General features: G+C 35.8%; 1 protein-coding gene across 3 annotated transcripts in view; it reads left to right on the forward strand.

The window, feature by feature from the left end:
* The window catches only part of SOX5 (SRY-box transcription factor 5), a 936670-nt gene that overhangs the window by 643523 nt on the left and 278016 nt on the right, over positions 1-15131 (forward strand). For all 3 annotated transcript variants that reach the window (XM_084877223.1, XM_084877224.1, XM_084877222.1), the window contains one exon: positions 1847-2057. In XM_084877223.1, the coding sequence (XP_084733349.1) occupies positions 1847-2057 (211 nt within the window). The remainder of the gene's footprint in view (positions 1-1846; positions 2058-15131) is intronic.

Consider the following 15131-nt stretch of genomic DNA (forward strand, 5'->3'; position numbering starts at 1 on the left):
TTCTGGTTTGCAAACTAACCTGAGCTAATATGTTTTGTGGGCCCTTCATAAAAACATTGCTTAGTTTTTACTGAATGAATTTGTGATTGCTGTGTGCGTGTGTGTGTGTGCATATTTATACATTTGCTTGTATTTATGCGTGGGTTTTAAATAAATTAGCCTGCAGGGCTTGTTATTATTACCTTATGTATATTGATTTCTAACTCTAAATCCATTAGAAGTTAAGATTCTTCCATGAAAGTATTATCTATAGAATGTTCATTGAAGACATAGTAATTATTGAGGCACATTCTGTACTGTTTGTAAGAAATGGAAACCATTTTGAAGTTTAGAATTATAATTTTAAATATTCTATTAGCACACCTTCAAAAAACTCAACATTTTTAGCTTCTTTCTCCCCCTTTCTTTGGCCTCACCCAACAAACTGATGTTTCTGCCAGAGTTGATATCTTTATACTCACTAATATCCATTAAGGAAAAAAAATCATAAAAACATGATCGATTTTGTGCTGACATTTCATTTTCATCTGTTTTTAGTGTTTTTTATACTTTTAAGTTACTAAAAAATGTTAGCATTAGCCTTAAACCATGAGATATCAAATCATTATCATTTGTCACTTATCTGGGATCAGCATATTCTATTAGCATGTCTTAAATAGAGAAGAAATGTGTAAACACAGATATAATCTATTCTGAATATGAAATATTCACATACTCAAATATACTTTAATTGAAACTTTTAATAATGTGGAATTAAGAAATGTACTTAAGGGAAGACTAACTTCCTTAAGACCTTAGGGTATAGACTTTTTTTAATTTAATTTTTTCTACCACCATTTATGCCTCGATGATCTGTTTCACCTCCCCTCTGCCTCCCTCCAACCCCTGAAATCACCACATTGTTGTCCATGTTCATGAGTTTTCTCTTTCATTTAAGAAGAGCTCTGCTTTGAGGGAAATCAAAGAATTGTGGAAGTAAGGAAAATATTATGGAAGCAAGGAAAACCTTTAAGTAAAAAAATCTATTTTTTCTTTATCATTCTAACATTACATTGTCCGAAAAAATCAATTTAGTTCTTTTTATACAAAGTATACTCCAAATATTTTACAGATTTCTATTATTTGTGGGAGAAATAATGAGAAAAGGAACACCCCAGATGTGTTTAAGTTATAGAATGATAGCATAATTTATTTTTATACAAATGCACAATTAGGAAGAGGTAAAGTGTGTAAGAAACTTTATTTTGTAAGGCAAATGAGGCTTAAGTACCAAATGAGTATTGACAGGAACAATGTTTGAGGTAGCAAATGCAACTGGAAATATCTTCAGCATAAGCAGAAATAAACTTGCAGCATTACTATCTTATGTCAAAATGACCTGTTGGATGATGCTATCTTAAAAAAAAAAAATAAGAGGGAGGTGGAGAACCGAAAGAGGGCCTCACTTTAATCGAGAGTGCCATCAGGAAGAGCTGGCTACTTAAAATGAAAGTAATTCAAGTCTCTATACTGTTATTTGTTTAAGCTTCACAGTGTCATGAGCGAGTTAAATATAGATGACCGCTACATTTAATATTCCTAGGAAAATCTAAGACTTTCAAACAAAAGCAGAACGGTAAATAAATCTAATCAATATACCCAGTCGAAGAGACAGAATCTTCAGATGTTTAATCCTCTGATGAATGTGTCTTTGACTTTATCACTAGCCTGTACAGTGAATGTATTCTTTTTAGAAATTTCTTTTGCAGAGTGACATTTCAATTCTTAATGTTTCAAGCCGCATAATCATTTAAAAAAAATAAACGCCCAGAGCTTGAGACAACATTTTCTTTGCTTTCTCTTTCAGGAAGTTGATGGCAATAAAGTTATGTCTTCATTTGCCCCACACAACTCATCTACCTCACCTCAGAAGGCAGAAGAAGGTGGGCGGCAGAGCGGCGAGTCCTTGTCCAGTGCAGCCCTGGGAACTCCGGAGCGGCGCAAAGGCAGCCTGGCTGACGTGGTGGACACCTTGAAGCAGAGGAAGATGGAAGAGCTCATCAAAAATGAGCCCGAAGGTAAAGGCTGGGAAAGAAAGTTGTTGCCATCTCCTTGTTTTAATAGCTTAATTTTTACCCTCTAGTTCCATTTTTTTTCACTCACTCTCTCTAAATTGAACAAAACAGTAACCTAATGCTACAAAGATGGGTGCTATTTCTTTCAGAAACATTTAAATATGGGTAGTCCAACGTTTTTATCATGGATGTCTGCTGCGATGTCTCATTTTCACTCATGAACAAGTTACGGTTGAGTAACACAGATTTAAGAATGGACCATGGCGTGTTAAGGGTCTATTATGAGTGAGGCTGGAGTTACAAGGTGAATGGGGAGTAGCTTTTGCCAGGAGAGGCTCCCCTGCTAGCAGCACGGAAAGAGCTCTTTGTACCTGGCGGGGTCTCCTCTGTGTTCTCAGGTGCGATTATAGGCAACCTCAGTTTGACCTAGACCTTGAGTATTTTGTCCAGCAAGTGACCGATCAATATGCATCCATTCCTCTTTTGCTCCCTTTGGTCAAATAGTCTTGAATTGCAAAAACAGAGTGAGTAGTGTATTGCCAATAATAGTATGTAGGTGATCCTAGTAATAAATCATTATTTGTTAAATGTGTTGTATGACTTCACATTAGTTAATTGAAACACTAATACAATATTAAATTAGAACAGCTAATAAAAATGTTTCATTGTTTTTTTAAAAATAGAATGTAGCAGCAGAGCCTAAGAGGACATTTTGCAACTTTGTTGCATTAATGCATCTTATACTTCCTTGATAATTAGGACTATTTCTTATATGGTCCACAATTAATATGGGTAGGCCTATTGTATACTTGAAAAGTAGTGATTTCTCTAATTCCATTAGCTATCCTGAACTTTCCATTTGTTCAACTTTATAGGATGCCTTGCTTTTAAGATTTCGTCTTCTAAAATATATTTAATAGTTATGCACATGGACTAATCTTAGAATTAAAGCAATCAAACTAATAAAACAACTGGTGCAAGTTGGATTGTTTGTGCATTACTGATAGTCATCCTTATGTTACAGATATTTACTAAGTCCTATTTAAACCTATATCCATTCAAACCATGGATCCCACATTGCACATACTAGTAAGAACATGCCTCCTATTTCAGAGTTAGGTGGAAAATTAAAACAAACAAAAAACAGGGACATAAAAAACACACACTCTCTATACCAAAAATATATTGTGTTTATGCTATGTAATACTGAGTTAGACTCATTTCTATTCTGTTGTTTGGAAATTGATAAATTATGAGTATATCTGGCACAAAATGTATATTAACCAGTTATGTGATAATTAAAATTTCTGGGTCCCTACCAGACTCATAGCTGGGACATGAATTTTAATTAATTTTAATTAAAATTTATGTGACTCACATGATCTTACAGTTGGAAGGGATTTCAGATATAATCTAGTCCAGTGGTCAGCAAACTCATTAGTCAACAGAGCCAAATATCAACAATACAACAATTGAAATTTCTTTTGAGAGCCAAATTTTTAAAACTTAAACTTCTAATAACACTTTTTCAAAATAGACACGCCCAGACCGTGGTATTTTGTGGAAGAGCCACACTCAAGGGGCCAAAGAGCCGCATGTGGCTCATGAGCTGCCGTTTGCAGACCACTGATCTAGTCAAAGACTTTTTGGCTCCTGTCTGACGGAGATAAAAAATGTGGTTTTGAGGAGGACCCAGATGACTTTTGTTGGAATTTTTTTCTGATATTAAAAATACTTATCTTACTATAAGGATTGTTTTCTAAGAAAAAGAAAAGTTAAAAGGAAGAAAATTGTAGCTTTTCCATATTACATCTCTTAAACCTTAACCTAATGACGAGGCAGTACTTTATCATTGTTTACATATTCTGTTCATTTTGCTTGATTAACTTTTTGTGTTTAAAATTATTTTTCCTTTTTTACATTGTGGTACTTTATTCAGGTGTCTTCATTTTCACCAAGTGTAGTTTTCTCTGTTCGATGAGGTCTTTAAGGATAGCACATTACATTTGGTTGCCATGCCTCTTTGGGCTCATTTTTGGCTATCTCAGTTTCTCAGACTGTTCCTATGATTGATAACCTAAAAGTTTTGAGGAATGCTATTCACATATATTGTGGAAAGCACTTTTATTGGAATGTGACTGGTGATTTTTCTCTTAATTAAACGTGGGTTTTAGGATGAAGGCTATAGGAGTATTATTAAAAAAGTACTTCATATTTAGGGTACATACTTACCATGTAATTTATGCATGTTGACAATGACCTTGACCAACTGGCTGATTTGGTTTTTGTCAGGTTTCTCCACTGTAGAGTCTCCCTGGCCCCTTTCCAGACCATCCTCTGGAAGGAAGATGCTCTATGCAACCCACATTTCAAGGCATCTACATAATTTATTGATAAAGATATTTGCCATAACAAGTATTTTTATTTAATAACTGTGACAATTTGGAGTTTTATCAAGTAGTAACTTATGTATTTGAGTAAAGAGATGATGTTAATCACCAAGAAAAATTAATAACAAAGCAGAAAATTTTTCATAGAAAGGAAATAAGATATTGAAGGAAATTTGCATTTTTTAAGGCAAAATATATCTGGAAGGGTGTGTAAAAGTCTCAACAGCAAGTGGAAAGTTGCTCTGGCTTTAAAGAGACCATTAATCAAAGTGCCCTAGCCGGTTGGGCCCTAGCTGGTTTGGCTCAGTCGATAGAGTGTTGGTCTGTGGACTGAAGGGTCACAGGTTTGATTCTGGCCAAGAGCACATGCCTCCTCAGTTGCAGGTGTGGGAGGCAACCAATCAGTGTGTCTCTCTCACATCCATGTTTCTCTCTATCTATCTCTCCCCCTCCCGTCCACTCTCTCTGACATCATTTGAGCATTGGAACAAGGACACTGCACAGTACAAACAAACGAGCTGTAGCTCTTAGAGTTCCTATAGACCAAAAGGGAAAAAAATACTTAGGAATAAACTTAACAAAAGAGCTGCAAAATGTATATTTGACAAACTACTAAACTTTACAGGTATTTGGTGAGAGCAGCGATATGGGGATGCAGGAAGCAGAGGTAGCGTGAATGGAACTAAATGTTCAGCTCACTAATATATGCCACAGAAAAAATCTTTTCTTCCCTCAAGCTATATTTCCATTGTTTTCAGAGGCCATTAAAATGAACAGCAGGTTGTGATGAAAATTTCATTAAGTCATTAAGGCCCAGCTAAGTCATTACGAGGGTGCCATATTCATGCCTTTGCTTCCTCTTATTGAGTGGGGAAAACGGATTTCAATAGAAAGTCAGTATTATTTCCAACCTTATTCCTGCCAACAGCAAACTAACAGAAATTTAGAAGTTACAGGAGAATAGTGTGTCATACAAAAGGAGGCCACAGAGGTGAAGTGGTTAGAAAGAAAATTAGATTTGCAGATGGGTTGAAAAAAAAAAAAAGGGGCTCTCTTATTCCAGATACAATAGATTATTTTTTCAATTAATCAAAATATTTTAAAAGTTGTAAATAGGGGGGATGTTTTTTTGTTTGTGTCTTTTTCCTGTGTCTGAATTTTTGACTGGCATTACTCAAAATGGCCCAGTGCTAAAGGGTCTTATTTGCCCAATGTGTCATTTAACTGACATGGGACATGCCTAAGTTCATAGTAAATTCAAGTTCAAATTATATGGCTGCTACAATATGGTTATGTTGTATTTAGGAGTAGCTCAGCTATTTCAGTTGACTTTGCTTTTAAATTTATTTACTACATTATTACATATGTGTTCTTATCCCCTCATTGCCTTCCATCACCCCACTTAAGTCATCTGTGTCCATTGGTTAGGCTTATATGCATGCAAACAAGTCCTTTGATTGATCTCTCCTTAGTTGATTTTTAGCCATTAGACCTAGCAGTTAAGAATGACCATGAGTTTTTAGAATACCTGACACATAATTCCTATATCAAATATCAAATAAATAATTATGTACTGGGGGAGAGGCAGCATCTATTCAATACATATCATGTTTTACCTATAGTATTAAGTAATTCATATGAAACACTTTATTTAATCTTTACATAAACCTTATAACCAGGGCTATTATGTATAGCTATTTCAACTTTAGGTAGCTCCATATGCATGAACTAAATATTCTAATTCTTATTATCTCCTTTTTCAGATAAGGAAACTAATGATTAAATATGTCACAGGTGACTGTCAGGGTTATGATTTAAAATGAAGTCAACCTTAAACTAGAATCCATGTTCTTAAGCACTAGTTATATCATTTCTTCCAATTAGGAATTTTACCAGTAATGGTTTAATGTTATTCTTTGGCACCTGTGTGCCTAAATTCCTCTAAAATAATGAATAATAAATCAGTATTCAATAATATTCTACTAAAGAGAAGTCCTTTTGCCTCAGTGGTGATCACATTTCCATAAAGTTTTTTTTACAATCAGCTCAACTTAAACAGTTTGAATTTCAAGTGTTAAAAACAGCAACAACACCTTGGAATATATCTTAATAAAAACTTGTTTTAGAAAAATGGGAGAAAATTAGCTGTGAAATAATAGCAATTCAGATTGGAATGAAATGTGGACACGATGTAGGCCTGCATCCTCATTTTTTGAGAGCTGGGGCAGAGAGATGCTGGAAGCCATACAGCAAGTTGGTGTTAAAGCTGGAATGAGAATCCAATTTACATCTTAGAGGTCCAGGCACCTTACTCTTTTCTTGTTCCGTCACATTATGAATTGTTATATTCCTTTTTTCTTAATCTTTTGGAAATAAAGCCATTACCTTCTCTTAGTTTTAAAGAATATTTTATTCTTTGTTAAATTAAAATAAATTTAAGACCACCAGATATCTTAATTTAGCTAATAAAACCAAGATAGACAGGTATCTACAAATTCACTTTGTTCTCAAGTTCTAAGAAGCTATGGATGGTCTCTAAAAATACATCCACATTTAAAGTTAGGGACATATTCCAACTTTAAACTTGATTTTCATGCAAACCTTACGTTCATTAACAATGCTAGTGAAAATAATGTTTCCTTGACAAGAACTTTAGCTATCTCATTTAAAATAGAGTCAAAATGTTTAGATTAAAAATTTTCATCAGGCTTCTTATTTTTTTACATTTACATTTATATTACCTTTAATAACTCTTTGGAGTCACTATTTCAGCTTACAGACATTTACATCTCTTCCTCCTAGAAACACTACAATTAAGTTAATATTTTCTTGGTCCCTTCACTTGTATCTGTAATTCTGTTCCTTATCTTTTCAAGTTTAGTTGCTATAAAGAGTGAGCTACACTCACTGCGTTAATCTTTTCATCTTTTTAAGAACTGTTGCTTGCCTCTATTGTTACTCTGATTTTACTGTAATATAATTTTTCCAGTTATTTGCCTTTTTCTGCACCTATATTAAACTCCGTAAGGGTGAGAATAGTGCAACACTATTCAATATATTTGTTGAAGAGATGTTTAAACCATTTCAGTGTTGCCCCATTTCTTTTGTGGGGAAAGGAGATGAGATACCTTAAGGAAGTGTATGGCTCTTCTGCCAAATGTTATATGAGCTACTTCTATTTATTTATTGAGTTTAAAGTGAAAGTGAGTTGATTACTGAAGTAGTTAGACAGAGAGGGGGCTACCCCTTTTCATTCCCTAAAACTCTGAATTGTTATTATTTCCTTTCTTAAAAACTGAGGGTCAGTGACTTGCTCATATTCTTGTTATATAGAGGAGCTAGAATGAGAACAAAATGATTATCCTCTACAAAACACTTGTCATGGAACACGAGAATGTACATAATCCGACCCAACCTTTTTTTTTTTTCTTTTCCTTTAACCTTATTTGTCAACCACATTCGAAGGTACATATACTCATGATATCTTGTCAAATTGCATGCAGTTTGCTCAACACTCTATTTTTAATATTACCCTGCCTTTTCACTTGCCATTTCCTCTGCCTTAAGTGTCTCCCTTGGCCTTATCTATCTAATGAATTTGTATTAACCTTTATAACTCAATACCTCCTCTGAATAGCTTTGTCAGAATTTTGCTTACATGGACTCATGTCTTAGTTCCTATCACATTATCTCCATGGCTTATTTACCTTCTTACATCTACAGCAGTAAGTAGGTGCAGTAGTAATTATCCATAGTAGTAATTATCTGTGCCTCTCTGTTTCCTATTAATGGGGTTGGCACATAGTAGGTGATTTTGTTAATGGTAGGTGAGAATTAACCCACTGATTTACATTTCATTGCCGTTCTAACACTCCTCTAAAAATTGACTATGTTTCATTTGTATATTTCTGTTTTTACTGTCCTCTTTTTTTATTTATTGATTAAGGAATTACATATGTGTCTTTATCTCCATATTGTTCCCCCAAGTCCCCTCATCCCTCAACCTCTTTGTATCTGTGTCCATTGGTTAGGCTTATATGCATGCATGCATGCATACAAGTCCTTTGGTTGATCTCAGTGTCCTCTTTTCTTGATGTTCTACTCAGATTCTTCCTTAACCTGCCAACTTGTTTTATTTCATACATCCTGTCTTCTCCAATTTTCATCTCATCATAGGCATACTCATTCATTATTAATTCTCTGAGATCATTACTTTCCATTTATTCTGTGACTTGGAGGTTAAAATGTTGTACTAAGTCACAAAACTAGTGATATTGTAAAGTCTAGCATACAAAACTAAATTATTTGTGTAATGAAAAGTTTACAATCACCTTAATCTTTTAAACATTCTAAAAATGTATATTTTTCTAATGAAATTTGTTGGCATTATCTGTAAATTTGTGCCAAGAGAAAATAATTATAATCCAGTGAATTGGATTGGTCTATGAACCATTTTCCAAAATTCAAAGCTGGTTCTTTAATATCGCTTCAACATAACGGGGACTACTGTCCTTTTATAGGTGTACAGTATAGAGTTGGCATGGCAGAGAGAGTTCTTATTTCTTATGATGGGCTCAAGATGGGAATAGCTTATTGCTGGATCTGCTACTCCACAATTCTTATCCCCACCAACATACCCACAATTTTCCTTAGGAAGGCTAGGGTGACAGAAAAATACCAGATTTAACACTTTGCCTCTTCTTTATGGTCTTCCAATGACTGTAACTTGTTACCTAAAGGGTAGTTTCCAAATTCACAAGTTCCATCAGAAGACTTACAAATCCTAGAACTTGGATGCAAAAAAGGTGACGTTATGTGTTTTTGTGAGTTTTTGAGATATAGACCATAGTTCTTATTTTAAAATCAACCCATAATGAAAAAGATTAATTACTCTGTGAGTCAATGTTTGGGTTTAATCCGGATTCTGCCACTGATTAATATGTGATTGTGATGTAACATCTAAACAGTTTAGTCTCTGATCAATTTTGAGGCAATAACTTACAAAATGTGTATTTTATTTTTTAAAAATAGATTTTTATCCCTAGCTGGTTTGGCTCAGTGGATAGAGCATCAGGCTGTGGACTCAAGGGTTCCAGGTTTGATTCAGGTCAAGGGCATGTACCTTGGTTGTGGGCACATCCTCAGTAGGGGGTGTGCAGGAGGCAGCTGATGGATGTTTCCCATCGATGTTTCTAACTCTCTATCCCTCTCCCTTTCTCTCTGTAAAAAAATAAATAAATATAATTTTTAATAAAAAAAGATTTTTATTGCTTTTAGAGAGAGAGAGATAAAGAGAGAGAAATATTCATCAGCTGCATCTGTTTCACACGCTTCTGGGGATGGAACCTGCAACAACCCAGGCAGTGCCCTGACCAGAAATGGAACCATTGCCTCCTGGTTCATGGAAAAGGGTTCGATCATTGAGCAACACTGGCCAGGCAATAATTATTAGCAACATTTGGGAATGCCACTTTATCTATTTTGTAGCATTTTAGGGAAATGCAGATTATAATGTTTAATAAGGACCTCTTTGCATAAAACCAAGCATCAGCCTTATCGTTTGCATTGTAAAAAACATTATATTTTCTTGACTTTAAGTTGCTATAATAATTGCATTGATGTAATGAATATCTGCCCTCAATTGGCAATGGCACCTGCCTTACTTTCATCAGAGGGTTGTTGAAGGAAACAAATGAGGTAATGTGTGTGGAAGTACTTTATAAATTATAACCAACTTGGACGTGTACCAGTTATTGTCATGATCACATCTTGGCAGGGTGGAAACATTGTTATTTTAGGCACGCCGGAAACATGATATAGTGTCCAGTGCTGCTTTCCCAGGATGCTTTTATGTACTGAAAAATTCTGATTCAGACCACCAAAATTCTCGAAATTTAGGATTTGTAGTCAACAACAGAAACAATAACAAACCCAACATTCTTTAAAAACCTGGAGTAGATAGTTGCTTTGAAGTTTATTTATATAAATTTCCCTAAATAAAACCTGGGTAGGCAGGTTTCTTGCTGAAGAATTAACTTTGAAAAAGAAAGAACATTTCTCTCAGTTGATATAGAGGAAATAGCAAATTGTGACCAATGTAAAACTCAGAGAGGCATTTATCATTGGGTGTGGCTTTGTGATAGTTTTATTTCTACACTAATGTGAGATTGTGCTGAAGACAAATATATTTGAGGTCATGGAAGGCTTCCTTGGCCCAAAGTTTTACATTTTTCTAACATTTTAGTTTTTCTCTGATGTGTTCTACTTGTTCTTATTTCCCTTCGCTGTTTTTGACATTTCATTTTTTTCCTTATTGTTCTTGTGTGTGTATGTGTGTGTAAACATCCTTTCCATTCCCACATATGCTTGGCTTTTATTTAGCATCTGTATCTGTTGGTATTCCTCTTAGAGTGTGATGCCCACACTTCCAAAATCTTAGGGCCATAGTGAATCTACTTCTCGTGTATGAGAAACTGCATGTATCTATGAAATTTTGTTTCCATGCAAACTAGACTTTATTATTATTTATACAACAGGAAATACTTTTTCTGAACTTCTTCAGAAGAATCATTGCTTATGATTTTAAATAACAAGAAAGGCACAACCTATTACCAAAGTTACTCATTGTTACTTTTACATGAAACAATTCATTGGTTTTATTTCTTTATTTTTTAAATTTATATTTTATTCTCACCCGAAGGATATATTTATTGGTTACAGAGGGAAGGAGGGAGGGAGGGAGGGAGGGAGGGAGGGAGGGAGGGAGAGAGAGAGAGAGAGAGAGAGAGAGAGAGAGAGAGAGAGAGAGAGAGAGACATCTATGTGAGAAAGAAACAGCAATATGTTGCTACCTATTTGTGTGTATAGGACACCCCTTTAACCATCTGAGCTACAGAGCCAGGCAACAATTCATTGCTTTTAATACAAGGCTTCACAAAAAGAGTTAGTTCTCTTCTTGTGAGAAGTAAAAAAAATATGGAATGACTTGAAAAGTGTATATTGTGGGAACCTTCAAGCCACCGCCTTCAGTGTCATCTGTAGACCATATTAGTGTGTGAAGAAAATGCTGGGATTTTCCTTCTCATTTTATATCTCTTGCTCCTGCTCTCTCCAGCAGACACAATAGGGAAAATTGTTCTTTTAGATGGAAAAAGAAAAGTGGATATTACTCAGACATTGTTTATTGCAATACAAATTCTCAGTGGTAAATAATAATAATAATAATAATAATAATAATAAAACCAACTTCCACTTAACTCCATTTGAACCATTATGGGAATGCATTATTAGACAATCTTTAAGTTTATAGCTAGATGTTTATGAAATAAAAATGTATATATTGTTGCTTATGAATTATCCTCTCTTAAAACGTAAAAATATGTATTTTTTAATTGTATAATGTGTCTTTTTGATGTTTGCATCTGTCACATCTACAGAAAATAATTCAATTTGGTTGATTGCACCTTCTATGTTACTTTACTTGTGCCTTTCCCCCAGATATAATTATGTGTTAATGGCCTTTCAAATTTTGTTACAAATGTGTTGACATATAGAACCATTAGCTCCTCTAAATGGACATAAAGCTTTCCCCCCTTGTTTTAAGACTTATTTTAGGGGCTTTCAAATAGATGATATGAGCAATATATTTCCATCTGCAGGCCACTGTAACATTACAAGTGATTCTTCTGTGGAAAAGGCAGACCCCTGCAGCGTGATATTTGGCCTTGCGGACATCCCTACAGGCATTGCGTGTTTGATGTCTGAGTTTACATTATAAATCATGATGCCTGTTCTTATCATTTAAATGTCTCCTGTTGGTCAGCCCTTTACAACTTAAATTGAACCATATTACGTTAGCCGACAAGTAGGAATAAAAATTCAGACTTAACCCTAATTTTGCCAACTTTTAATTACCCTGTGTTTTTGGGTTGTTGTTGTTGTTATTTATTTATTTATTTATTTATTTATTTATTTATTTATTACAGAGAATTAGGGTGGAAATTGGCTTTCCTAAACTCAAACTCCCAAAGCATTCTATTAAATTAAGAATATTGAAGTTCCACTTTGAAATCCACTCTTGTTTCAAAACCTCATTTGATGAGGTGGGGAAGAAATAAAAAGTGAAGGGATCAGGGGAAAAGCCTTAAAGATGCTTTAATTGGCCAAGGTTGGAGTTGCTTTGTTTAGTGACTGCCTGTCCTTTTGACATGTTGGAGAGGCTTTGTAAGTGCTGTTCCCCTGAAGGACAGGCAAGGGTACTTTTCAACGGAGGCCTTTTAAGTTTCGTTCCCCACACTCCGGTGCTGGTGGAGGCTTCTCCTAATGCATTGGGGCTGCATGATCCTCTTTGCAGCCTGTTGCTAGAACATGTCTCTCTCCCGTAGTCGGTTAACGTCTAACCTCCAGGCACCCTTTTCAAAGGCACCGGCGTAGGGAAATAGACACTCATTAAACGGCGATAGAGAAAAGAGTTTATTTTTTTAAAGGTCAGGACAAGGAGGCGCCCTCCAGTGCTGTAGAGCCTATTCCTCCAGGAGTAAGTGCTTTGACTGGAGCGTGCAGTAGGCTGGTTGGAAGCCTTGTCATTTTTCAACACTAAAGTGAAACTTGTTCTCTGTCATCTCCTTCTCGAGGGCTATCCATCACGGCGGTTTATCTTGTACTGTTGACTTCATTAAGTGTTACAGAAAGTTAATTTCTATGTCTCTGAGAGGACTTCTTCCTTGGATAGGAAAGACTCATGAATAGCCTTTTAGGGGTCTACCAAGCGCAGGCCCCTGAGCTGAGATCCAGGGTTGTCTATACAAGAGAGAAATCCATTTGGCCCAAGAAAGCCTCCGTGTTTCTTGTTAACATGCCATTATATTGAAGACCACGTCCTTCGTTTGTATCCTTCTATACACCATCAGGCCAGCATTCTCCTTTCTAAGGTGGCCTTTTTTTCTGTTAATATAAGGAGATCTCTGTTTCAATCCGCTCCTACATGACTTTGTCTGCCATAACAGGACTGTAGATATATTACAAATATATCTTTACCCTACATGTTTCTTTTCTTTTTAGGTTGTCATATAAGTAAGGCGCTCCATTTTTTCTTGCTCTTAACTAAAACTGTCAGCGCCACACTTTCCGTTATAACACGTGGATCACTTCACAAGGACCCAGTGACCCAGGCTGAAGTTTAGGGGGGAAAAAACACAAACATTAGAAGAATGTGCCAGCCCTCCTTGGTTCTTATGTGCCTGGGCTTTTGGATACATCCCTTACTCAGGGGTGAAGAGGCAGCCACCTGTTTCTGAGCCCTCATTTCTCCTCGCAGGAAAAGTTCAGGCCCTTGCTGAGTAGTAACAGTATAATCTGGGAACACACGCAGCACTTTCCCTGAAACGGATTGGTCAGACCAGACTAGCTGGAGGATTTTGTGTGTTTTTGCACCCGTGTGTGTTTTCCACTCAGTTACCCCCCAGGCACTTGTCATGACCGTGCATATTAAGATTAATCAGACCGCCTAGGCCTGTGTGGCTGTGTGTTTAACGTGAAGAAGTGGATATCAAGCAAATGCCCTAATTAAATAGGCCTGCTTGGTTTTGTTCTAGTGGATGCTTGGTCTTCTTTTTTTTAATAGGGCTTGTTGACGGGGAAGGCACGGACAGCACTAGAGCCAGTGGAGAGCTCACTCAGAGTTGCCTTTGCCACCTGCTCCCAGTGCTCTGAGACCTCTAGGACTCCCAGTGTGCCTCCCTAAACGGCCCTTATCGTGGAGGGGAAGCCTGGCCCGGCTCAGGAGGGAGCAATGAGGCGAGGGCAAACAGGATGAGCATATGACCTGCATGTTTGGCTTGATTAAGATCGTCCATCGTACATGTTGATGAACTTTGGATGCCAGACTGCTTTGTGCTTCTGAGCTTTGGTGTCTGGAAGCAAGATCTTGTGTGAAATTCAGAATGAACACTCCCTTTTTTAATGTCCTAAATTTGAAAGCCAACTTTTATTCTCATCTCTTCAATTACTGATTCCTAAATCATCTATATATCATATAGAAGCCGTTTATGAGGCAATACCTCAAATATATCACATATTATGTGCAAATAAATGTTATATCTTATATAGACATATATTATACATTGTATAAAATTTTACATTATATTATATTAAATTATATATTATATTATATTATATTATATTATATTATATTATATTATAATATTATATATACAAGTGTACTTCTACTCTCATAATTTAGACTTCGCCCATTTTCAGTTATGTTACACTTTCCCCATAGCTTCAGGGAAGACTGCATGGGACATTTGGAAACAAACTTGATGAAGCACAAAAAACTTGAAAACATCCCAGGCTGACGTAACATGGTGGCTCTCTTGTTTGTGTATTTAATGTCACATGTAAAGTACATTTTTAACACACTGATCCCTGAGATTTGGGGTTTCAGTCCCTATGTATGCCTATTATTTGGACTTTTTTGTATTTTTAGAAAATAAATGCAAAAACTTAATTGGAATATTAAAATTTGCTCTGCATTTATTTCCATGTAATTAAGCACGGAGCCCGTCATGGGAACAATTTGAAAAATAAAGCTATACATACTCTTCCATGGTATGGAGTTTGGGGTTACAGTTTAGTAAGTTTCCAAATAATCACAGCAAGTTATCTGGGGAAAGATTTCTCTGGGAGG

Source organism: Pipistrellus hanaki (assembly GCF_964339955.1).
Source record: "Pipistrellus hanaki genome assembly, chromosome: 3".
Lineage (NCBI taxonomy): Eukaryota > Metazoa > Chordata > Mammalia > Chiroptera > Vespertilionidae > Pipistrellus > Pipistrellus hanaki.